Source organism: Crinia signifera, chromosome 11 (genome assembly GCF_055691185.1).
Source record: "Crinia signifera chromosome 11, ASM5569118v1, whole genome shotgun sequence".
Lineage (NCBI taxonomy): Eukaryota > Metazoa > Chordata > Amphibia > Anura > Myobatrachidae > Crinia > Crinia signifera.
This window is the reverse complement of record NC_139227.1, coordinates 68,724,398-68,750,721: the sequence shown is the minus strand read 5'-3', so window position 1 is coordinate 68,750,721 and position 26,324 is coordinate 68,724,398. Positions and strand designations below refer to the sequence as shown.

Below are 26,324 nucleotides of genomic sequence, written 5' to 3'. Positions count from 1 at the left end.
ACCTAGCCCTCAATTTTCAAACATAATCAGCAAAATGTGTAACCAGCCTAACAGGTATCGGTGAGACAGATTACCAGATGCAGGTTTATGGACTGTTCCTCACCCCCTACTTAACTTCCATCACCGCTGTAGAAAGCATACAAGGGGAAAAAAAAGGGATAATTCAGTTACTGAATTATACCCCTTTTACACCGCCGAAAAATCCGGGTCAGCTGCGGGTCAGACCTGGATCATCGGCGGTGTAAATGGGGTATATCCGTGTCCATTTATACGGGTCCTCTACCCAGGTCCTGACCTGTAAATGGTCCAGGCACCCGCAGCGGGTCCACAGCGTGCAGCGCTGGGGAAGATATGACCAGCTGCTGCGGGAGGAGGGGGGGTCCCTGCGGCTGCTGAGGGGAGGGGGGGGGGGGGTACCTGCCCTGTCAGCCTGCGGTCGGAGCTCAGCGGAGGGGATGATGTGCGCCGCTGCTGTACCATCCCCCAGCAGCCGGTCCCTGCGGCGAATGGACAGTCAGTTTCGGCGGTCCCTCCAGCGCATGGGAACTAGTACTAGTTCCCATGTGCCAGAGGGACCCCCGCCACTGACTGTACATTCGCCGCAGGAACTTCGCGGCTGCGGGGAGTGGTACAGCAGCGGCGCACATCATCTCCTCCGCTGAGTGAGCTCCGACCTCCTCTCAGCAGCCGCAGGGACCCCCCTCCTCCCAGCACCCGGGGACAGCACTTCCCATCTACCCCCTTAAAAACACTGAACCTGGGTCAGCCCTGCCTTAAATAAATATATATATATATATATATATATATATATATAATTTAAGGCAGGGCTGACCCAGGTTCAGTGTAAATGGTGCAGACCCAGGTCAAAGTGCTGTGTAAATTGGGTATAAAGCAGGGTCAGACCCTGGATACTCCAGCATTCAAAGACCAGGGTTTTTGGTGTAAAAGGGGTATAAAAGTATCCATTGGTCAGATCACAAGGAGGATTTGTTGGTTCTCAACCTCGAGGATCCCCAACAGTGCAGGTTTTCCAGGTCACCTGGCAAGTGCACAGGCGCACTCATTATTCACTGACACATTTTAAAAGATCAAAGGTGGAGCTAATTAACTTTGTGACCCTTATCTATCCAGAGCCCTCACTCATTACATCTTGATATCCCTGTGAACGACTGCATCCTCTACAACGCACAGCCGCCACCTACTCAAAGTGTCTGCAAGCCGTTTAACACTGGAGAAGAAGGTCCTGTCACAAACATCAACAGGTCAGTGAGGCTTGCTCCCCGCTCTACCCACAACAGAGGCTCGCCACATACAGCTAGAGCCTGAGCGGGTCGTAGCGAGCTCACCTATTGAAAACCTTTCTTCTGCGGCAAATAAGTATATTCCACATTCACACACAAAGGAACATTGCGGCCAATATATTGTGCAGTCTGTACCTTATGGTGATTAGACACCTATCCAACTCTCAAGGTGTCCTGTTATTTTCACCAATCAAAGTATTAAAGTTTTTTTTTGGCACTGACAAATATTGCCATACACTTACCTTCTAAAAGGAAATTTGGAGGACTATTTTTTTTTTTCAATTAATACACACACCCTGGTGCGCACAGGGTTGTGTGTTTAAGAAAATTTGAAATCCCATTATATATCTTTATAAATTGAGTGATTTGGAGCCGGATATTATTAATTATACCTTGGTCATTTATTGTGACTTTTATATACAATATGAGTTATTTTTAATTGTGTGTATTTTTTATATTTATTTTTATGTGTATTTTTTACAATAAACTGTAATCATTTTTCAAAATTGTGTGGCGCTCTCTAAGCATCTTCTATTAATTTAAATCATTGCTATATCTACTAATTTAGATCATTTATTCTTCTGTCTTTACTGACAATTTCCAGAATTGTCTCTGGGAGCGGACAATATCTAAATCGACTAGATTTGTTCATTTTTGGTGTGTATGTATGTGTACATGTATATACACTGAGTAGTGGATTTATTGAAAGAGATCGCGCCCGATTATATTCTTTTTATGAGCTAATTATTTCACCTGTGACTGAGACCTGCAAAACATGCACTGTTGGTGGTCCTTGAGGACCAAGGTTGAAAACCACTGCTCTAGGTCACAGTGCAGGTTTTCCAGGTCTCCTCACAGAACACACATGAAATAAGTCACTCCACCTGTGGAGATTTTTAAAAATAAGTGAGTAATGAAGGCAAGGTGCAGAGTACCTGCTGCTGGTTAACGTGGAAAATTAGACTTTTGTGGGGTCCTGAGAACAGAGCTTGAGAATCACTGCTATAGGTAATCAGCCAATTTCACTTATAACAATGAAACACTCGACCACCACAGTATACAGTAGTTTTTTTGTAAAACGTCCCCTATGCTAGGCCATATAACCTCATACCATACTCATATTCTGGGTTTTGTGAGTAGCATCTGTCTGAGTTTCTGGTTTCTGAATTAGTCAGTGACAAGTGTGATTTCTTCCTGTTGCTACATGTGACCAATGTGCCATCATAATGCAGGACCCAGCAAAGAAACTTATGTACAGACTAGGTGATTCATCGAACCTTACGGGCGCTCTTCACACCATGGTAAGGGGCTCCGCCCCCTTAACCTGTAAACAGCTTTAATGTGTGAAACCTGGTTTAAGAAAAGTACTGTGTTAAAATGCCAATAACCATACACAGGGCATCATTTAGACTTGATTGTGCGGCGGTTGTTTGCATGACTGCAATCAGGTCCAAACTTGGCATGTGTATGCACCACAATGCGCACGCGTATTGTACCCACATAAAGCAGATTGCTGCTGGGTGAGGGGTCTGTGCGACAAAAGCATTCACACAGTCCTTCACTAGGACAGTGACATAAAGAGGGCGGATATGGGCGGAAGGTGTCAGCTGAAGAGTTTATCACACTCACACACTCCTTCACCACACGTCCTGCGCTCTATCACACTGACGTACTTCCTCACCCTGGGGCCAAATTTCTATCACTCATGCTCTCCCTCACACCGCGTCCTGCGTTCTATCAGACCGACGCACTCCCTCACCCTGGGGCCTGCATTTTATCACACTGACAAATTACCTCACCCTACCGTCTGCGCGCTGTCACACTGATGCAGTCCCTCACCCTGCAGGCTGCGTTACATCACACTGACGCACTCCCTCACCCTGGGGCCTGGATTCGATCACACTGACGCACTTGTTCACCCTGCGACCTATCAGACTAACGCACTGCCTCATTCTGGGGGCTATGCTCTATCACACTGCTGCATTCCCTCACCCTTCAGCCCGCGCTCTATCACACTGACACACTCCCTCACCCTGGGGCATGCATTTTATCACACTGACAAATGACCTCACCCGACTGTCTGCACTCTGTCACACTGACACACTATCACCCTGCGTTGTATCACACTGCTGCAGTCACTCATCCTTCGTCCGGCACTATCACACTGACTCTCTGGGGCCTGCATTTTACCACACTGACACACGCCCTCACCCTGCATTCTATCACACTGATATACACTCTCCCCCTGCGGCCTGCGCTCTATCATACTGACGCAGTCCCTTACCCTGGGGCCTGCTTTCTAGAAGACCGATGCACGCCTTCATCCTGGGGGCTGCGCTCTATCACACTACCTCACCCTGTGCTCTATCACAGTGACGCACTACCTAACCCTTCATCCAGCCCCCCACAGGCTAGTTCTGCATCTCCCTGCTAGTGATTAACCTTCGTACCATGCGGCCTGCCACCCACATACAGCACTCAGTCTTCCTACAGTACCTGCAGAGTGCAGGGCAGGCTGGACGGGCCTGAAATACAGCAGCCTCCCCTCTCCCTCTCCCTCATACTGAGAAAGCAGCAGCCACCTGTAGCTCCTCCCCCCAGGTGAATACCCTCTAGCTCAGGGCTGGGCAACACGGCCCTCCAGATGTTAGTGAACTACACATCCCAGGATGCTTTGCATTAGTTTTGCTATGTGGCCATGCTGAAACTGATGCAAGGCATACTGGGATGTGTAGTTCATCAACAGCCTTGCTCTAGCCCCACGTAGCCATGCGCACAACCAGGCAGGGGGGGGTGTTAGAGCCATAGGTGGGACAGTAACCGTGATAAAGAGGGAGGGAAGGGAGGACAGTTCTGCGCTGATAGGCTATTAGCTTCATCGGTCACTCTAGGACACCATCTATATAGTGACAGATCTGGTCTACTATATAGGAGATGGTGCAAGACTCAGGTATACTCAAATATTCACCTGCATCCATGCCTGGTTTATGTAGCCATTGTACATAGTACCAGATGTCCTCTGTTAAATACACTGGCAAATATCAGCAACTTATATAGTTTAATTAACAAAGCTTGGACGTTTATGGAAAACGAGAAATATATATTTACAACCCTGTACTTATTTTTTTATGTAACTGGTTTGTAATTCAATTTCTGCTTTCATTCCAGAGCTGGCAATACAGCATCAGCTTAACATCCGAAATGCCAACATGCCGAGCAGTAAAAAAGTTTTACTATATTAAAGAACCAGCAAACTTCTGTTACCATTCAACTACACTGATGAAATGTGTCCTATCAGATTACAGCTGACACACCGAATGAGGTTGTGGTTTCATAGCACACAAAAGTTACAAATGGGGGTTGGTGGAGGTATCATTTCACTAAAGTCATTTTGAAGAGTTCTTCCTCCTATTCTCAGCTGCAGCTACAAACAACTCTCTAACCACCATTCAAGAGATCACGCTGCAGAGTCCTCCCTCCTGCCCTCTAGCTTCCACCACTATATTGTATCCGATTTAAATTACCCAAGTCATAGTGCAGCACATTCAGTGGAGTTGAAAAATCCCAACAACTTTGTTCTTTAAGTATTTTCTCCTCCAAATAAAGCCACAGGTTTATATTGTTCTCAGATAAGGGGCCCAGAGATACCTTATCCAACGTTATCTGGCCGGCATCATCTCTTGTCTGCTCGTGTAGGAACTCAAGAGGAGCCTGCATACAGTAAGTGCAGCCCTGCTGGAAGTTACTGCCATGCCAAGGATTGTGGAGGGGGAGAGGGAAAGGTAATGATTTTAGGTTAGAGATAGTGTAGATGTTTAAGATTAGTTTACTCTTCAATAACACAATAATACTGGGCGGTTTCTTTTTCTATAAAGGTACCTGTTGGCACCCTGATCCCCAAAAGGGACTCCTCACCACCAGTACGCTGTCAATCATCACAGAGACTCCACACCTTGCTGTATCCCAAATAGGAGACATATGTCCCCTTAGGACATATGGTAAAAGGGAACCCGTTGGCATCCCAATCCCCACAAGGGCTCCTATAGGGACAGTAAAGTGTGCACCAAATTATACCGACATTGTTCTATTGACTGTGTCGACACCAGTCACAGTGGAAAATCCGCATATTCACATCACTATTGTTTATCAATAAATATTTTTAATTTACCATTTCTTCTCCTGACTGTCATTAGATACCATCACACACCCCTCGACATAAAACCTCCCCCTCCCCGCCCCTTACCCTCTCACCCTATCCACTGTACATACCACACAGAGTGCGCTATCCATCCATCTATTCAAACTTTAAGTAAGGGGTCTTGGACAACCCCTAGGATTAAGCAGCACCACACACACTTAGCAGGTAGAGCGCAATATACCGCAAGCTTTCAAGGAATACAATGGCTTATTTGATCTGGGGGAAAATACCTCATTGCTCTGAGTAACAAAAACGGTTCCTCTCATGGGACATCAAATGAAAGCAGCTCCCATTCAAATCAAAATGTAAACATAGGACAGTTTGCTGTATAAATTCCATTCTTATAAAATGCTGGGTTTTCTAGTGCAGTGCTGGCCAAATAGGCACTCAAGATCTACCCTACAGTCACAGTTCCCAGACCACCTAGCTGGTGCACAGGTGTAGTCATTACCTACAGTCACATTTTTCGAACATGTTCTGCATTCAATCCTAAACTACACATTCTACAGATCCAAAGGATATCTGGAAAACATGACTTGTTGATAGAACATGGACCTACTCGGCTAAACCTGGTTTAGAGGCTCAGAAAGTAAGCCGTACAGAGCTAGCCTGGTGCGCAACCCCGAATATGTTCTTGGAACACAGAGCACACATTTCCTAAAACCAAAATTTTCTTTTTAACATCTGTATATACTTACACAATATTAATTCTAGAATTGAAAGCTCCCAATGTAATGTGCACAATCAGGCCTACCACTTTAGAAGTCCTTTGTTTCTTCATCACTCAATAGAGAGATAACAAAGAAACACAGGAGAGATAGTGAAGTTCTATCACAAAAAAAAAAATCATTGAGATTGTAATCGGACACTTGTTTGACTTCAGTTTATTTTTTTGTTTGCCATCTTAATTTAAAAGGTCAGAGTGGTGGGTTTGAAGAGAACAGTTATCAGCACACTCTCCAAATGACAGCTCCTCACTCCCCTTCCAAGGTCCTCACTTGAAGATCTTGCCCTGGTTGAATGGTTTGCCCACATGTTTGAATTCTCCTTCCCAGCAAAAATACTCTTTTGTAAGGGTTTTGCATTCCTCGCTGTCAGGGTCCAGCTTTCTCCAGGCGTAGGATTCATAGTCAATTTGCCAGTCCTCAGACAACTGCAGAGAGAAGTTCAGGTGTTACATGGGACAAGAGCAAACCCATTTTTTATTCGGTTCTAAAGGACAAAGTGTTGGCAGATCCCACAGTACATGAACACAAGTGCATTTGGTCACTTACTGTGAATGCCAAGTCTTGGCCCCTGAACACCCACACTCCAGAAATGGAGCTGTCATTGTTGGTTCCGAACAAGATGACACTGGCAAAGCCGGTTTTACGCAGCTTGTCTAAACGCTGGAACATCCCTATTTGGATTAAGAGAAGAGAGATTGTGGCAGTTACAAATACAGAACGGTGACATAAGATGGAAACCGGCATTACACTCATCAGAATGAACAATCTGCAGGAGATTAGAACTAGAGGCAAAGCCCCATACGAACACATAAGGCCTTGGGCGGCTATATCTAGAGCAAGGGGACTACAGGATTTATAAAATGTACAAAATGCTATTCAAGATTTTTAGCTTGAGAAAGAAACCCATTTATTTTCTCAATATACCAGATCCTAAAAAAAGTGCAGAGAAATCCCTTTTGCATGCATTATGGTTTATAAATATGGTGCCACAAGGGTTCCGCTGCGCCTCATACAAAATGATCGAAACAAATGACTCGTGTGAATTAAGCTGCATTTCTAAGAAATATGACTAGATGGCATAGAAATAAAGCAGTGATCGCTCAGTGTATGCCCAATGGCAATGCGCAGCCCCATCACCCGACGAGAGAGAGTGCATACACTGTATCCTGTTAGTTGCAGTCTTTTGCTTAGCAAGACGCTGCTCAGCACAGATCACGGATGCATCACTTGTGTGCCACAGGTACAAGGTAATTCCTGCCTGCAATTCAAAGGCACAGACAGGCTTGCTTCCACAGCTGCAGGATTTTGGGATTCGGGACTGAAAATGGGACATTGCGATTTCTAGAGCAAGTCTGATCACCAGGACTTTCCCAGGAAGCCCAGCAGCACCGCCCCTGATGGTGAAATGCTGGTCTATGAATTTCCTTGTCTGACCATCATGTCTTCATCAATGAAGTTATGCTTCTACAATCCCTCTATTACATGTAAAGGGTTCTCTAGCATCTAGACTGATCAGTGCATACACCAGTCACATCTCAGTGTGATAACCACCTCCCCCCCGGATTTACAGAACTGCTTTCCCAAGCTGCGCCCTCTGGAATTTAATACCTGGCAGGAGCAGACTCACCCTTTGTTTTTCTACACTCCCCAAGAAGCTCAGCAACCTGCCCCTTCACTCACCCTTGGCCCCACTCCCATATTGGAAGCAGCCAAAACACAGCCCTTTTTATACCTAGCATTTCACGTCTGAACTGCCAGTGCAAGCTCAGACACGTGTGGACCTTTTCACTATTCATCTCTGTGGCAAAAGGCCATAGAGACAGCTATCAGACTCCACCACAAACTAGTAAAAGGCTTGTCACTGTGTGCCACATGGCAACACCATTCAGTCAGGAATTCTATTACACAAAGAATACACTGCTGGGGACAAAGATACAGAGTCCTAAAGGCAACATACCACAATGCAATGGGCAGAAATGCTGTGCCTAAATCAGTGGTCCACAAACTGTGCCGTGGCTCCCTGGGGTGCCTCGGGACAATTGCAGGGGTGCAAGGGGTTGGAGGTCCTGGACCAATTAAAATTATTTGACAAACCCAGTGCTGGTGCCAATCATACAATGGGTAAAGACCTAAACAAATCCTGCCTTTTACCACATAACTGAACCTAGGCAAAATAAAAAAAAAAATTCCCTAGGGGGTGCCGTAAAAAAAATTATACTCTAGGGTGCCGTGATTCAAAATAGATTGGGAACCCCTGGTCTAAAGGATTTCCATAACAGCTACATACAGTATTTGCTTTACAGTAGGTGCAGCTCCCACATTAGTACATGTAAAAGTTTTATGGGAGAACAGCACCATCTACAGGTTTTTCTGTGGCAGTCTATGCTATGATGATTTACTTTTTTATGTTGTTAATCACAAATTTATTTATGCCTACTTGAATCCATAGTTGTAAAGACAGGCTCCACTATGCTGTGGATTACATGCAACTAACCTTAACTGGAGGCTAAAAACCCTACTGGGTAAATACTGTATGTAACCGCCACTAAAACATGTGCAAGATGATAATTGCTTGGCATGCAAATTCAATGTCTGAGATAGTACACAAACGTTGTATGTACTTTGTGTGAGTGCCATATGCTTATACAAGATACCACATTAGAGAACCAATTAGGCTGTGAAGACCAATATGTGTGGCAATCAGGGAAGGGGACTCTCACGTGACAGTACTCACATATAAAGCATCCATTCACTTTGTAACCTAAAGGGGCTAGGGGTGGCCCATGCCTCTGCTAAAAGCTCCTCAAGCCGTGTGAACTTCTAGCACGTATAGACAGGAGATTTATATTTCGGGGCCTCATTAATTACCAGCGTCTCTATGTTCACTGGTTTTTGGATAGAAGTGGTCACCACCACTGAAGAAATGGAAAACTTCCAAGCCCACAGCAGAATCACTAAGGGACCAAGACTAAAGGCGGGTGTTAAGGCCCATACACACTGGGCAACCGAGCTGAAAGTCACGCAAAACAGCAGTTTAGGAGCAGCTTTCAGCTCAAAGCCGCCCAGTGTGTATGGCCTGGCGATGAGAGCAGCTGCGCGCTGCCGCAACATCGCCGGGAAAGCCGCTCATCTGCTGGGTATACCAGCAGATGAGCGGCTGTGTATGGACCTTTAGGGGAGATTAGTGGCAGGAAGCCTTCTGTGAGGCTGGGTCATGAGCAAATGGGAAGCACCTACATCCCCTTACAAACATGGATGTAAACGTTACATACTTAGTAGTGCACCATTATACGAGCCCTGGTGGTCTAGCCTACATGACCCCCGGAACTGCCCACTCAATGGTAATACCAGCAGAGGAGCGTCTTTCCTGGTGAGGACGCGAGAGCGCGCAGCAGCACTCACCGCCGGGCCATGCACACTGGGCAGCTTTGAGCTGAAAGACTTTCAAACTTGCAGGTTTAAGCAGCTTTCAGGTCAGTCGCCCAGTGTGTATGGGCTTTAAGAGGAAGAAGCTCCTTCATATCCACATCACTGCAATAGTTGGAGGATTAACTTTGCATATCCAATTCCAGGTAATGAGATTATACCTGATAAATTGCAACACTCCAACAGAAGCCATGGCACACCTTCTATACTACGAAGTGTTAAGGCCCCCATACACTAATAAGATTTATCTGACCTGTAAATTGCATCTGATTTCCCTTGAACTTCCCCGGCAGCTTCCCAGGAGACCTACTTACAATTTGACACTTGATGTGCCGTTTTATACATCCAATTTGCATCAGATAAATCACATGTGATTTATCTGACGCACAGTGTCAGCGGCCCTGAGCCGTCAGCAGAGTCCCTGATCCTAGGCTGTCTCTATGAGCCCATGTCCCCTGTGCCAGGAGACCTGGAGCCGGTTTCTATTTTTTTTTTATAGTTTTTATTTTAATATTATATTAATAACTGCCCCAGCAGGGCTGCTCCTAAACTGTAGCCCCCCACCCCCCAGTAATGTAGCTGGGGTACATATATTGTTAATTGACAGTATAAATTGTTTCAGGACTAGTTACAGTTTTAACAATACAATGTTGCTGGGAAGACCAAATGAGGCTGGGAGTGGGGAAAGGATCTCTGTAATCACAGAGTGATTGCTTAAAAATGGGTCAATGATTGTTGGAAAGGTATTTTTCATAAAAGAAAGCACGTGTGTGTGTGTGTGTGTGTGTGTGTGTGTGTGTGTGTGTGTGTGTGTGTGTGTGTGTGTGTGTGTGTGTGTGTGTGTGTGTGTGTGTGTGTGTGTGTGTGTGTACACATATATTCTATGTGCCTGTTCTGCAGGAGAGGAGGAGCGTGCCCATGTATATGGAAATAACGCTTGTGAGATCTATGGGAGAGTTCATCATATAATAATGAGTACTCAGTTAAGGAAGGCTGTATTGTGTGGATTGGTAAGGAAAGGGGTTTGAAAGACAATTAGTACTTGGAACATTAATTTTTGTTCTTATATATGTTAACCTGTTAGGTGGTCATAGAGGTAGGGCGAAACCTGTGATGCTGTGTGTTCCTACTGTGAAAAGAGTGTACCTGTGGAGGCTTAATGTACTAACTGGAGGTGTGTATTGTGGAGAAACCTAGAAATTTATAATATACTGCAAGTATATGCCAAAAAATGTTTGTCGGGAGGAGAGTCATAAATGGATTAGTTTGTGTTGAAGCCTATAGTGTGTGTCCGGGGAGGGTGAGTGTAGAATGTTTGTGCATCTGATAGTGTCCTCTCTAGAGAGGTCTGTGAGTATGTGTAGTAATAAATGTGTCCCCCTGCTTGGGGAGGTAGACTGCTAAGGTAAAAAGGGCGATGTGGAGAGGAGGGAAAGCAGTTAGTTGACACGCGTGCTGAAATAAGTCAGAGAGTGACTGTGCACTGCTGATGATTAACGGGGCAGTGTGTGCGGTGGGTATGATAAATAGTGCTGGTCTGGGGGAGTGTACCACGGATAGGATTGTTGTGGCAATGAATATCTACTGAAAGTGAACAACAAGCAGTGCTCTGTCACCTCCGGGCTGAGCTCCAGCAGCGTACGGTGTCTGTGCGGCTCTCTGTGGACTCCTGTGTTAAATTCTTATAACACTGGAGTCTACAGAGAGCCGTGCAGGCAATCAGCTGCCGTACACTGCCGGAGCTTAGCCCAGAGGCGACGGAGCACTGCTTCTTTTACCGCTCATTGCGCTCAGTGCTCACTTTTGTGACAGCCTGACAGCCAGGACGATGCAGCGGCTTATGGTGACGTACACGTGCTGCGGGGGGTGGAAGGAGGGTCCAAACATATAGATATATCGGATCTGATGCATCATGAGTGCAAAAGCACCCACGATGTGCCCATGATGGGTCAGATGCCGATATATCTTATGTTCAGCAGGTCCGACCACCTGATCAGATCCGATGCGCACGGGACCGCGCATCAGGTCAGATGTCAAACACATGCGATTTTGGGCCGATTTATCGGCCCAAATTGCTGATATTGGGTGAAATCGGCCGAAAATCGCATAGTGTATGGGGGCCTTTAGAGGACACATGTTTACAGGTCAGTTCTGTTCCATTACAGAGTACTAGGATGACCTTGTGCGTCTATAGGTTGACCTGACTCATGCCCATGTTTACAGCTTGCTCTAGTGTATAACGGACATTTGTGCATTCAGCTGCCAGGATAATCCACTACAGATGAAACCCTATTGTTCGGTTTTCAGTAAAAAAACAAAACAAAAAAAACAACAAATTTTAAGTTTTAAACACAAGATTTGGTTAATGCACCAGACTCCGCTGGATCAGAGTCATGCAAGTGTTACGTAGGAAGTTGCACTATTTCCACGGTCATACTGTATAATAAATTATGCTCTCATGATCAGTCAAATCAAGATACCAGATATAGGTCTGCTTATATTCGAACCATTAAAAAAAGGTTGATGAAGCCATGCATTCAAGACATTTGGCAAGCGTACACTAGGTAGATCAGTCAGATCCAGATGGTCATTTATAGCTGACAATCCTGTGCAGCAGGCAAGTGTCATTTCCCGGTGAGGACGCGAGAGCGCGCAGCAGCACTCACCGCTGGGCCATGCACACTGGGCTTTTTGACCGTGACCAAACAAACCTCAAAAGAACATGCACACAATATGCATTTAAAGCTGCAAAAGGCAGAAAGGTACCTCTGGAGCACAAGCAAAGTCCCTCTCGCCTGGTACCACATACCTGTAATGAGGTTGCAGCTCATGAAGGGCTGTGTCAGTTCATTAGGGAAACGATACTCTGAATACCAGATTGACCAACCCTCTTTGTCAAAGTGCTCCCAGAAGTAAGGCAGAGCCACAGAAAGAGTGTCCTCATTTGAATATTTTCTTTTAAACTCATCCATGATAAAGGAACTGGAAGATGAGAGGGCATAATGTCAACTTTCACTCTTGCACACAACACTAGTTGAACAATCAATGCAGCGAGCATGCCTTACAAAGAAGTTTACACTGGTCGGGATGGCCACAGCCGGGCCAGTCCCATGTGAATGGAAACAATCATGTCCATGGTTTACGGCCGTGGTAGCCAACTCCAGTCCGAGAGCTACCAACAGCTCACATTTTCCAGCTCACCTCACAGGTGCACTCATTAACACATTTTAAAAGATCCACAGGTGGAGCCAACTACATCACTTGCAATTCTGTGAGGAGACATGGAAAATGTTAACTGTTGGTAGCTTGGTTTACGTTGTATGGCACGGCTTCTTGGCCATGCGGGGTTTCGTCAGCCGGAGCGTGTGAAACTGCCCTTACTCTCTTTGTGCCTGCCTCCCAACTCTGAGCACATGGTCTGCAACCACCTTACTGCCCTTTATTCCTCCCACTCTGGCTTGTCCTCCGCAGATTTTTGTGAAGGTAGTTTTTAGTGCGGTGACCTCCTTGCTGTCAAAATTTAAGGCCCACTAAGCTCTACTTCTTCTACTTGACCATTCTGCTGCTTTTGGCACTGAATCACCCTCTCCTCCGAATCATTCACTTTTTGTCTAAGCGAAACGGCTCTCTTCTGGCTGTTCTACCTGTCTGACCGTCTTCTCTCATGACTCCACCTTCCCTCCACTTACATTAACAGTATAGCCCCGTACACACGGGGGAGATATATTGCTAGCAATATATTGCTCAGTTTCTCCTTTTCATCAGCGACCAGAGATGGTCGCTGATGAAAGGGAACCTCAGCCGGGGGAGCAGCAGAGGTAATCAGCTGGTCGCAGGAGTAAGCTCCTGCGACCAATGATCATAATGGGGCTAAAAACGGGAGCGCGCACACGGCGATTTATCGCTGGTGCGCACTCCAAATCACTGGCAATATGGTCACCAGCAACCATATTTCCAGCCCCTATTGCCCCCTTGCGTACACAGCTTTAGTGTTCCCAAGGCTCTGTTCTTGGACCGGTCCACTCTTAATGCAGCCTCTTTAGGGAAACTCAGTCAACTTACAATATCCCCTGCTTTTAATATTTTCATTTATCTCCCCTTTCCTAATCTTGCACTTGTATTTCGGCACCTGGATGTCCCAGCGATTTTCTTAAACTAAAGTCTAGGAATGAGCCGATCATATTCCTCACGTAATTTTACTATCTACTGACAGAACTAGAACCTCTAGCCCCCAAGTACACTGCCTTGGAGTTTTTCTTCATTTATCCTTTCTGTAAAACACCTCAAAAAGATTTCCAGGATCAGAACCTGTCACACCCAGGATGCTACAGAGACCCTCATCCACTTACTGGTCATCAGCATTTTTCACTATTGTAATCTCCTTTCTGGCCTCCCTAAATAAAAAGCCTCTCTCCAAACTATCCTAAATGCTGCTTCATCTTCCTCAAACTTACTATGTCCACCTCTCCTGCCATACACTGGCTACCCTTCAGAATCTTACTCAAGTCCCTTACAACGCCTCGCCCATTACTTTCCCACTGCCGCGCCTGCCAACTGGCTACTTCCTCCCACATGTACCTCTAAGATTTTGCCCATTGTGCTCTCTGGAGTACCTCTTAGGCAGGAGAGCATAGGGGTCCTTTGATTTTGGCTCTGCTGCAAGAGCTCTCTCAGACTCATCCAGATCATCCTCTGGAGCTGGGGCAGGCGCTGGTTTCTTCTCCTCCTTCTCTTTCTTTGGCTCCTTTGCCGGCTTCTCTTTCTTGGGTGTTTCTTTCTTGGGCTGTATCTCTGCAAACTTCTTAGCTGGTTAAAGACAAGACAGACTTTTAGACCGTGATTCATCCGGGACATTACACAAATGTGAAGCTACTGAATGCCATTTCTGGCTAGTCAGTTGTAGTGGCCTGTAGCTTTCCATGCCGCATACACCAAAAGCTCATTAAAACCAGAGCTCATTCAGGTTTGATCTCCTACAGAAGAACACCTCAAGTTACAGCACAGTTCTTATCTCTTTATTCTAAGAGAACATGGTTTTCTGTTTAGTCTGGAAGAACGATTCAAATGTGTGGGGAATGCTAGATAAGGTTGTGTGTTCATGTCATTAGGATCTGGAAGCATAAAACATGAACCGCATTGCCAAAAGCAGAATACTGCCCAAATACCACAGCACTGAGCAGTCAGTAGTTGGCTCACTAAGGATATCAGATATGCATTGGGGATAAAAAAGCATAGCTAACACAAATGTTACCGTCCAGCTGCTGTGGACCTACACATCCTAGCAGTCACTGTAAAAAAGGTGGCCATACACTACTACTGTGATATCTTGCAGCAGTGTATGGCCATCCGATCCCCTTGAGGCGCCTGGGACCTTTCCAGGTGGTAGGATGGCATGCGACCCAGTTCCATGCTACTGGGAGGGGGTCAGAGGTCATGAGCACAAGTTGGTCCGAACTCCAATCCGCATGGGATGCGATGTCAAACACATGAGCTTTGGGCAAATTTCATCCCATCTCGGCCAAATCCATCTTAAATCACATAAATCCATTGAGGCTTAACAGTTTTGGTATGCCTAAAATTATACCTGTAGCTGGACATGCTGAAGTGTGTAGTTCCACAGCAGCTGGAGGGCTGCATGTTGAACTCCACTGCTAGAAACCCTTGTCACAAAATAGTGGACTTAAACATTCAATTGAAGAGCAACAGAGCAAAAGAGTTCTTCTAACATTACACAGAAAACGTCCATTACCATCAAATTGAGCCATCTTGTCACAGAGTTTCACCTCTCCTAATACAGAACGAAATTGAGGCTGGTTCACACATGTCACAAACCATCTTGTGACATTACCAAAAGGTTGACGGAAGGACGGATCCAAAACCTGTGGAAAATTATTCAGATTAGCCAAGGCAGCCAAACATCAGAATGACCAGCAGTATCTGCATTACAGAAAGTATCAGCACAGAAAGTTCCAATGCACAATTGGAAACAATGAAAAACACAAAACTAACAGTAAGAGGTAAGTGGGCCCTACTCGCAAGATTAGAACCCATAGGGCAATAAGAATTTATACACAAGATAGGTTTTTGAGTGGGTTGTATATGACGGCTGTGGTCAAATAGCAGTTTTGGCCTTGAGTCAGGAGAAAGGGAGAAAGAAAATGTGGGGATGTATGTGGGGATGTATTTAGAGGACCATACCTGCTTGTACAGCCAAAGCAGGGAGCAAGTTACAGCTATATCAGCCAATGTGACTCTCTCGCCAACCAGGAAAGTCCGTGTCTGCAGATGAGAGTCCAATGTAGCCAGAACACTTTTCACCTCCTCCTTGGCTTGTTCTGTGGCCTTTAAGAAACATGAAATAAGAATTAACATGTCAAATGAGAACATTCCAGTTCAAAGGTCACCATTAAAAACAATGTTCTAGTAATCTCAAAATCGCGCATGCCAGAGGGGAACTAGGTAACATATTCACTCAAAAAGCATGGCCTACATCCAAAATAATATTCTAAGACAGTGGTTCCCAACCCTGGTCCTCAAGTACCCCCAACAGTGCATGTTTTGCAGGTCTCCACACAGAATCACAAGTGCTATAATTAGCTCCACCTGTGGATCTTTTCAAATGTGCCTGAATAATGAGTGCACCTGCCGGGTGACCTGGAAAACGTGCACTGTTGGGGGTACTTGAGGACCAGGGTTGGGAACCACTGTTCTAAGAAAATTAGGGGAATCCAAATGTAGACATGGCATTGAAAGACAAAAGGTGTGTGTGGGCGGGTATTGGGCGTATTCTGAGCAGGACAAAAGTTGTATTTACTGGACTGAAGGCCAAATGTATTAAGCTAGTCAGCTCCCAAGTACCATTTCTCAAACACACAGCAGATTGGCTGGTACTCTCCATTTCACCACTTTTTAAAGGCATTGGGCATAATGCAACATGGATCACTAATCTGAGAAGTTACAGTTGAGCACTAGTAGATAGCCGCCACTCATAGATTAAATTTGCAAATGAAATCGCTAACAACTCGCAGATCCATATACAAATCCCAGATCAAAGGGATTTCTCATCTGTGCAAATCGGAGGTCTCCAGTAATCTGTGACATTAGTGAGGCTTCCACGTATTGTGCGGATATCAGAGACCTCCTCAAAACCACCTGGGCACAATTGCAATTTTTTTCAAGAAACCCAGAAAACAGGATTCCACCCAAAAAGCGCCTGCTTACCATCAACCAAACTGCGGCTCAATTGCGTTTAAGATGCATACTCATTTTCAGTCGCCAATTCACCTGCGTTCAGCAGGCTTGCACAGTCATTTGATAACCGCTCAAATGTCAAATTCTCTAATACCCCGTTCTCACTGCAGGCAAATTTCCGGGTCCATCATGTCTATCCGGGAATTTGCCTTTTAACACGGGTTTTTCTGCAGTGTGAACAGGTCGCCCCGGTCACACTGCAGAAAAACCTGTGTTAAAAAGGCAAATTACCGGGTAGAACTTCACCCGGAAATTTGCCTTGCTGTGAGAACGGAGGTCCGTCTCTGCAGTCCCCAGCATTTTAATGCCAGGAAAAAGCAGTGTATTTTTCACTGGCAGTGAGAACACGGTAGAATTAGTGATCCATGCTGAACTATGCCTTGGACAGGTCCATTGGAATTTGTCTAGAATTTGAACTGGTAGTAAAGCCTCTGCGCGTCTTGACGGTAAAGAGATGACTGGTAGCATCAGACTGGTGGTTAAGAAGGATGCCTATCACTGCATCTGTCTCATCACTAAGGGTTTAGGGAAGTACAGACATCTATAAGAACTCTGGGAACAGGGACACTTCGTATCTATGAGTGTTTTGGATAAAAAAAAAAAAAAAAGTTGTGTTCTATAATAAATGATATGTACATATAGGTATATAAACAAATACATTAATACCACCCATTTATGGCGTAAGTTGCTAGAAAGAAATGTAGGTATTTGGTGTAAAGGTGTCTTACAGGCATGTACATACATACCTGTTTGTTGAACTGCATGATCCCCAGAGTTGGAAAAACCCAAGCACTGGCCGGGGGGACAATGTGACTGTCTGAGAAACTGACCCATTGAAGGATCTGAGCCTGGTCTAAGCGGGATGTACCACGGAGTTCATCGTTACCCACTGTAGCAAGAAAACATAGTATGAAAGAATATATATATATAAAAAAAAAAAAAAAACCACAGGTTGAGTATCCCTTATCCAAATGCTTGGGACCACAAGCATTTTGGATACTTAACTGGTTCCCTGATGTCCCCCAGGATGCCCTTCCGCGGCATCTCTGGTCCCAGGGGTGCATGCTGGTGACATCACCGGTGCGACTGCGCCCTCGCGCAATGCCCCCTGGGTCCGGAGAGGCTGCTGAAGAGTATTCCGAAGGCCGCCGTGGACATCAGGGGATGAGGTAAGCATATAAAAACATTCTGAAAAAGCATGGTTTTCGGAATATTTCGGTTTCTAGAATACATGGATAAGAGAGACCCGACATGTATATATACATTTTTTTTTTTTTAAATACAGCTAAGCACATACAAGACATATATTACCATAGTGAGCGATGGCATTGCTCTCAAACAGACAGAAGCCGTCCTTCCCCTCAAACGCTGGAACCTAAGTGGAAAGCACAACAGGTTCAGGATCCAAAAACAGTCGAATTACTTCACACGCCCAGATACAGTGATCTGAGGCTTACTAATCCGCTATTCCTTCATAGGGCCACATTAGAACATACATGCTACAGTCAGTGGCTTTGACCTATCTGCTGTGCAGCCTATAAGATGACATGCCCCCACTGCTGACAACTGAATGCACGAAGTGTATCTCTAATATGTACCCAGCATAAGACTGACATTTAGGATCATCGGAATATGTGAAGTTGCATTAGTTTGAATGTTTGGGGTGGGGGGGGGGTCTTAAAATCCTAGCAGCGCCACTCACCTTCCCCAGTGGAAACTTCTTCAGGAATTCTGGCGTCTTGTTTGTAACACCAAACTGGAATTCTGGGGGTGAGGAAGCAACGGTGATGTTAAACCCCGAATACTGAGCCGAGATGAGGGGCTTGTATGCCCTCCAGTTATCAGGGTACGTGTACAGAGTCTGCAGGGGGGAAGAGTGGAGAGGGGGGAAAAAAAAAAGGAATTCACAGAGTTACAAAAACATTAGACACCACATAATAGCAGCTTATTTGATGGTTACATGATATATATAACATTTAACTACATTCTTCCCTTAAATTCACACATTTATAGTGCTCGGCAAAATCTAACCACAGTTCAGTCAATAGGTTTTATGGTTTCTGCACTTAGACATAGCATACACAGAAGCTTCTGTATTGAGAATTTGTATGGGTGGTTTTTTTTTTAGATCAGTTCCGATGCCTCCCATTGGGTCAAGACATTAAAAAGATGCAGAACTAAATGTTTACTAGGGATAACGTTAAAGACACACCTAGGCATCACAGGGATTACAAGAACACATATAAAAAAGGCAATTAGGAAGTTTAGAGTCATAAATGCTGCATGAGTTATCATGAGTTTACAGCCAAATACTTCCTAATTATCCATGGGTTACCAGATACAGCAATTACCAGCACACACCTCCCAGTCACACCTCTGCTGGACTACTCACTTCAATTAACATCCATGTTCAAGCACAAAACGACTGTGGGCCAGATGTACTAAGTCTGGTGAAGTGATGAAGTAGCAGCCAATCTGTACCAAAATATAATTTTTTTAAACCCCACCTGTAACATGACTGTTAAGAGCTGATTGGCTAGTGCATTATCAAGGGCCACTTTATGAGGGTTAATAAATCTACTTATATCTCCCTACCCACCACTGTTCTTCCTAAACCCTGCAACCCAAGTCATTGTAAAAGGAACCATCTCCACCTCCAAACTACTAACAAGTTGCTTTCTGTCACCAGGCCAAAAATAACAATTTGAATGTCAGAAGAGATGACAACTATGACAAGACAGTGTTCACTCTAAAGCCTTTTGGTAATCAGCCTGTTTTTTTTTCCCTTACACTGCCCAAATTACTGATTGAGCTGGCACTAACTCAAATGCTTGGAAGCCAGTCCTGCCATAAAGAGGGCCCTAGCCTATCCTTCACTGAGGGCAAGCATTGCAAATCACCCCCCACCACTGTCCAGTTCACTGCAGCCGTTAAGGCATCTGCAAAGGTTCACTTCAAATATATTAAAAATGTACCCAGCATTCTGAACGTGCACCAAAATAACAATTTCAAGAGCCAGCGGCTATATAGTCTGACAATTAAAGGACTACTACACGGGGCACAGGCTGAGAGATAAAGAGAGAGATAGACAGACACACACACACGTACCATAAAGTGACATTCTATCAGCTCAGGTAGAACAAAACTGTCATAGCACTGACTGTGCAGCCAGCCCCACTAGGTCACACAATGGTGTCCCCATGCATGTACTGTCACCACTCCCACAGTACATACTGCGCTCTCCCTATGCAACAGTATAGAGTAACACAGTAGGCTTGCACACACAATGGCACAGCTGCACAGTTCCGGGTGTCGGAGCCGGGAGGGGGGGCAGGTCCCTGGTCAGGAATTGCCACACTCCGGTATCTCTAATGCAGGGAATACAGAACCAACTAGGTGCTGCGAGGGCGCAGTACACCGACTGGCACTATTCCGACCCTGTAGAGGGCTACGGCAGCCGGATGCTGTCAGATTTCCCCGGACCCATTCAGTACTCACCCCACCGGCCATCTTCATGCGAGGAGAAAGGGAGGAGCCGTAAAGCAAAACCGTCAACGTAACGAACCAGCGACCGCAAAGAGAGACGTGGTAGTGTTGTCGTGATATAGAGGCTGGACACGCAGGCACCGCCTAGTAATGCAGCTGCTTGAGCAATGAGCAGCACTGTGGGACAGAGAGACAGTGCAGCAGAGTGCAGAGATTTTAGAGCATGGACTCAAGAGAGAGGCTGCTATATGTGTTGTGAATGCCGAGCCTTATCCACTAGGTACATGCTCATTCTCTGCCTTCCAGTCAGAGGATTTCCTGTTGGGTCATTTTCCTACCTAATTGTTAGGCAAGTGGCCCAATTTATCAAATAGTATTTGCAGGTTATCGGTTTCAGGGGGTACCCACAAATATTAAGGATCATCTGTATTTACCAAAGAGGGACGGCATCTGACTTCATTTTGGAAGGCAGGTGTGGCCCCCATTGGATTCTATGGGAAATGGGAAGTATCCCATATATACTTATTATCACGACAGGCTCTGTGTCAGTAATAATACAATTAGGCAAATTGTGGTGATAAGAATTATTACCAGGGACTAGCTGTATAAATTAAATTAGTCAATATAGCAGGCATTCTCAACCACGGTCCTCAAGCACACCAACAGTGCAGGTTTTGTAGATATCCAGGCATGAGCACAGGTGACTTAATTTGTTTCTGAGGGATTCTAATTAAACCATCTGTGCTGAAGCCTGGATATCACTAAAACGTGCACTGTTGGTGTGCCCCGAGGACCGTGGTTGGGAATGCCTGCAATATAGCCTAAGGCAGGGGTCTTCAACCCATGGCCCGCGGGCCACGAGTGGCCCGCGGAGCTGATCTCAGTGGCCCCCTGCCCGCCATGCACAGGATTTTTTTTTTTTAAGTAAAAGAAAATGCTGCCGAGGGAGGCAGTGTAATGGAGTCTGCTGGGGCATTGTGTGTGAGGGGCACTGCTGGGGCATTGTGTGTGAGGGGCACTGCTGGGGCATTGTGTGTGAGGGGCACTGCTGGGGCATTGTGTGTGAGGGGCACTGCTGGGGCATTGTGTGAGGGGCACTGCTGGGGCATTAGGTGAGGGGCACTGCTGGGGCATTAGGTGAGGGGCACTGCTGAGGCATCATATGTATAAGCAGGAGTACTGCTGGCATTATGGTCTGTGGCATAATGGGCATCAGTGTGGGGCATAATGTGCAATGGGCATAATTTTGTGTGGATTAATGTGTAATGGGCATCACGGTGCGGCATAATGTGTAATGGGCATTATGGTGTATGACATAATGTACAACAGGTATTACGGTGTGGCATAATGTCTAATGGACACTATGGTGTGATGCACAATGTGTAATGGGCATTACGGATAAACAGTGTAACAGTGTATATTGATTTAAGTAGCCTTTCATTGTTTGGGTTTGATCTGTGAGGCATACTATTTCACTGTGTGGGCCTTCATGTTTATATGTCATTGTGCAGCCTTCAGTCAACTTAAGCGTGTGAGGACAAAGACCATTCCTGCGGTAACCAATGTCTGGTCATGCAGGTTGCAAAAGAGGTGTCAGGTAATTGTTTTCCTGCTAGTTTACACTCGTTATAATTAGACCACGCCCCTTATAATTAGGTCACACCCGGTTTTGGGAGCGCGCCTACGGCGCGTGCAATTTATTCAATATCAAATTATATATGGGGGGGGGGGGCACATATTTTACTGTTTGCACTGGAACCCAAATTGGCTGCTGATAACTATTAGGGTGTGAGTGTGTGTGTGTGTGTGTGTGTGTGTGTGTGTGTGTGTGGGGTTATGTGCTGAGTATGGGCGGCTGTGCCAACTATCTATGAAGGACTGTGCTGACATTGTAGGGGAGCTGTGATTCTATGGGGCTGTCCGAAATTCCGTAGGCGATTTTAGTGGCCCTCGGGCTTCACTGGATTTTTTAGGTGGCCCACGCTGTCTTAAAGGTTGAAGACCCCTGGCCTAAGGGCTATTTCACAAACTCCAGCTCCTGCCAGGCGGCGAAAACCCGTACGGGCAGGAAGCCGTGCAGCACACAGTAGTTTAGAATGGTGGGGATGGCCACAGCCTGGCAGCCGTCCCTTTCAGTGGTGGGATCCGGCTGCAATCGGGCGGCCGTCCCGTGTGAATGGACACAATAGTGTCCATTAACAACTACTGTGCCCGCCACGGCTTTTGGCTGTGCGGGATTTCGCCGCCCGGTAGGAGCCGGACCGTGTGAAATAGCCCTAAGTAGTTAAAGTTGGGAAAACACCTAAAGATTTATCTGTCTGGGTGTGGATCAAAAAGTCATACGTACAGAGCCATTGGTGCAGCAAGTGCATTGCACCGGGCGCCTGAGGTCTAAGGGGCCCACTTCTGCCCATGAGACAGCAATGAGGGTACTTATGTACTATCACGGCGCCCATCGCATCGCAGACCATATCGCATGCGATGCGACGCGATATCGGCCGATGTTGTACAATGGCATACAATTTTAAAATTGTATGCCATTGTATATGGCATACAATGCCATACAATTCGATGGGATGCGATTATAAATTGTATAAGCACCCTAATGGGTGCTTACAATGCTTAAATGCACCCCCACACCACCCCCCAAGTACAAACGTGAACCTGAAGCGTGGTGAGCGCAGCGAGCCCGCGAGGGGCGGTGGTACGCGTCCTACGACCTTTTCATACCCCCACTATCCATGTCGGCGTGGAGTTGACTTTATAAAGTGTGGCGAGCGCATAGTGGGGGTATGAAAAGGTCGTAGGACGCGTAACGCTGCCCCTCGCGGGCTCGCTGCGCTCGTCACGCTTTGGGTACACGTTTATACTGGGGGGGGTGGCGTGGGGGTGCATTTAAGAATTGTAAGCACCCATTAGGGTGCTTAAAAGCACCCATTAGGGTGCTTATACAATTTAATATCGTATATGCGTTAAAATCGCATCGCATGCCATCAGGTGCATGGCATGCAATGCAATTAAAAAAATCGGGCGACTAATTATCGGGGCGCCGTGCTAGTACACAAGTACCGCAATGAGTTATCCCCTGGGGATGGCAAACCATTTTAAGCAATGTCAGAAAAATGGCCCAGTGCAGAGAGCAGCCCTTTACCTTAAGGAGTCCATACACGCTCCGATCCCGGCGGTGCGATGTGTGCTCCCGCAGCACCTCATCGCACAGTACAAAAAGTATGTGCAGCATCGCATGCGATGGATGCTGTTTTAGCCCAGAACACATGCCAGGATCAGAGCGTGTATGGGCACCTTTAGGGCTGACCTTTTCTGTGCCAGAGTCCTGCCACCTATCAGCACTATTAATCACAGCCATATACTGCATCTAGTTAAGAGACTGCAGGACATTTTTCCCATTCACTGCTGTCTGAATTAAAGGCAGCTCACACCTGGAAAGCACAAAGGGCGGAGGCCCCTGTCACAGGCAGAGTAGAGAACATTGTGTTCCTGCCCCCACCAAGGTACATGCCTCCTGCTCCCCGCACCATGCATGACATTGTGCTTTTACCCCTGCCATTCGCTGCCTCTCCGTCATCCTTTCCTATCACCCACTGCCCCCATCACTCTCTGCCTCTCCCTGCCTTTTGTTGTCATTGTCTGAATGTCAGTTTTTCAGTATTTGGATAGAAATGGCTGATTCTCATATGCTCCCATAAATTACCAGATTTATGTTCCCAGCAGATTGCACAGATAAATCTATCGGTGTGTAACCAGTTTTATGCTTTTGTGTGTGTATCTCAGTGTAAAGGTGCCCATACAATTATCCGATATGGCCCCAAATTGGATGTGTCTGACATCCCATCTGACAGATTGAACCTGCTGCAGGTTGAAATTGTTGGATCGGACCCATCAGCTGCACATTGCGGGTGCTTTTTAGCACCCACGATGTGCTGGTCCAATCCGTAGGTGTGTGCCAGCAGTGAAGCACCGCTGACACACACCTATGTGAAGGGGGTGGGCAGCAGGAAACGCCGAGGGCTGTGGGTACAGTGGCGGGGCGGGCAGTCCGCACAAAAAAATATATATATACCAGGGCAGCATGGGGTCCGGGCTGCGTGAAAAGGGCGGAGCGGGCAGTCCGCAGTGTCCAGGAAGCACTGAGTGAGCGGACACTGCGGACAGTGGCGGCAGAAATTAAAAAGGCAAAAGATAGGCCAGCTGCTGATTGGCTGAGAGCGAGGGGCGTGAACTGAATCCGGGTTGCTGCACCCAGGGTTCCTGTTCAGACTGTCAAGCAACCTGGCTCCGACCCGTGTAAACACTGCTTTTATCCCGGATCAGATTGTCGGGTTGTTGGACCCAGAGTTTTGAAAATGGCCCTTTCACACCACACTCTCACCCTGGTGGACTGGGCAAAAATCCGGGGTCCATCCGGGATATTTGTGCGGTGTGAAAGGGGGGCATTGGAGTGCTTCATAAACATAGCCATATGCACATTCCTGCAATTCATACCCATTTCATTTCAACATATTCCTGGACTTGTATTTTCTACTTACTTTTTGACTGAATTAACTTGGGTTCATTTAATGAAGATATATTGCATATTGTTTATAGCCTGTAGTAAATCAATTAATTTATCATTTAAGAGCTGTTTGGATAGATAGTTTGTTTTCATTTCTTATCATGCAGCGTGTTATCAGGGTTTATGGCTGTAATTTACTAATCCCTCATACCTTATGTTCTTCTTTCTGTTGTGTCAGATTTTCTATCAGATAATAAGCCCCGTACACATGGGGCAACTGCTGCCTCCATGCTGAGCGACGTGCTAAGTAATATCGCTCAGTACACCCGCGATACACGCTGCAATGTGTGCTAAGTGGGTTGTGCATATTGTTTATAGGCAAAACCCTGCAATCTAGCAAGAAAGACAGTCAGATCGCTTAGAAATGGGGCTGAAATCGCCCCCTGTATATGCCCCTTTACTCTCACACATGCAGTACCTATTGTGACCATCCTGGGCATGTGCCAATAATACCCCTTTCACACAGCAAATGCAGACCGCACCCTTGATTTGGGCACGGGTCCATCCCGGAAGTGACCTGGCATAAGTGAGTTTGCTAAAGTCAGATGTGGGCGGGGCAGGGGAGGAGGCGGCGGCGCTTGGAGCAAATGCTGTTTACAAGTGCTGCCTCCTCCATAGTGTGAACTTGACCCGGTTTACCCATTCACACTGCACAGCAACCCATGTCAGAGCTGTGTTTAACCCTGGCTGTGACCAGGGTGGAAGTGCCGGATTACTCGTCCTGGGAATTTGGTCAGTGGTGCTTTCTCACCGGAGATTAACCTGGGTTGACATGGCAATAACCCGGGTTAATTTGGCAGTGTGAATGGGGTATAACTACACTTTTCAAGCGCAGAATGCAAAACCTCTATATCCTTACAAGCAGGCAATTCTTAGTCACACCATACCAGAGGTTATCCCATATTAGTTAGCAAGAAAAAACGTTGCATGCTGTTATTCTGTCATCCTGCAGGATGTGAGTGCTCCCCAGGTGTGTCAAATTTGACATAAATTGAGTCATGTGCTTTTTCATGGGATCCATTGGTGACATTTCCAGATTTCTTTTCCGATACCACTCAGGTCAATTTTTTTGAGTTAATACTGTCATTTAACAGTGCCATAATTGGGGTAGGGGGGTGTCATAAAAATGGCAACAACCTCTTATTGACCAAGATCTGAGCACTGCACGCTGTGACATTATTGTGAAGCGCACAGCTCCTGATCACTGAGGAGTCCCTGGGGGCAGCCTCGCTTCTCTAGGGATGCTTGACATGCCCCTTTTGGCAATTCTTTTTGATGTACCTACCTTAATACCCTCCTGCCAGCGCTGGTGCCCGGTTGTAATATGCACATAGTATTGTACAATAGTTGGATATTGTGTG

At 46.1% G+C, this 26,324-nt stretch overlaps 1 protein-coding gene across 1 annotated transcript; it reads right to left on the bottom strand.

Moving 5' to 3' along the window:
* Positions 1-6,367: 6,367 nt before the first annotated feature.
* EEF1G (eukaryotic translation elongation factor 1 gamma) lies at positions 6,368-20,554 on the bottom strand. Its single transcript, XM_083165040.1, has 10 exons — positions 20,403-20,554; positions 18,607-18,765; positions 18,216-18,279; positions 17,651-17,793; positions 15,852-15,995; positions 15,403-15,532; positions 14,267-14,459; positions 12,463-12,635; positions 6,774-6,898; positions 6,368-6,652 (listed from the first exon to the last, which is right to left on the bottom strand). Exons 1-10 carry the CDS (start codon positions 20,418-20,420, stop codon positions 6,494-6,496), a joined length of 1,308 nt encoding a protein of 435 aa, XP_083021166.1. The 5' UTR covers positions 20,421-20,554; the 3' UTR covers positions 6,368-6,493.
* Between the last annotated feature and the right edge of the window lie 5,770 nt (positions 20,555-26,324).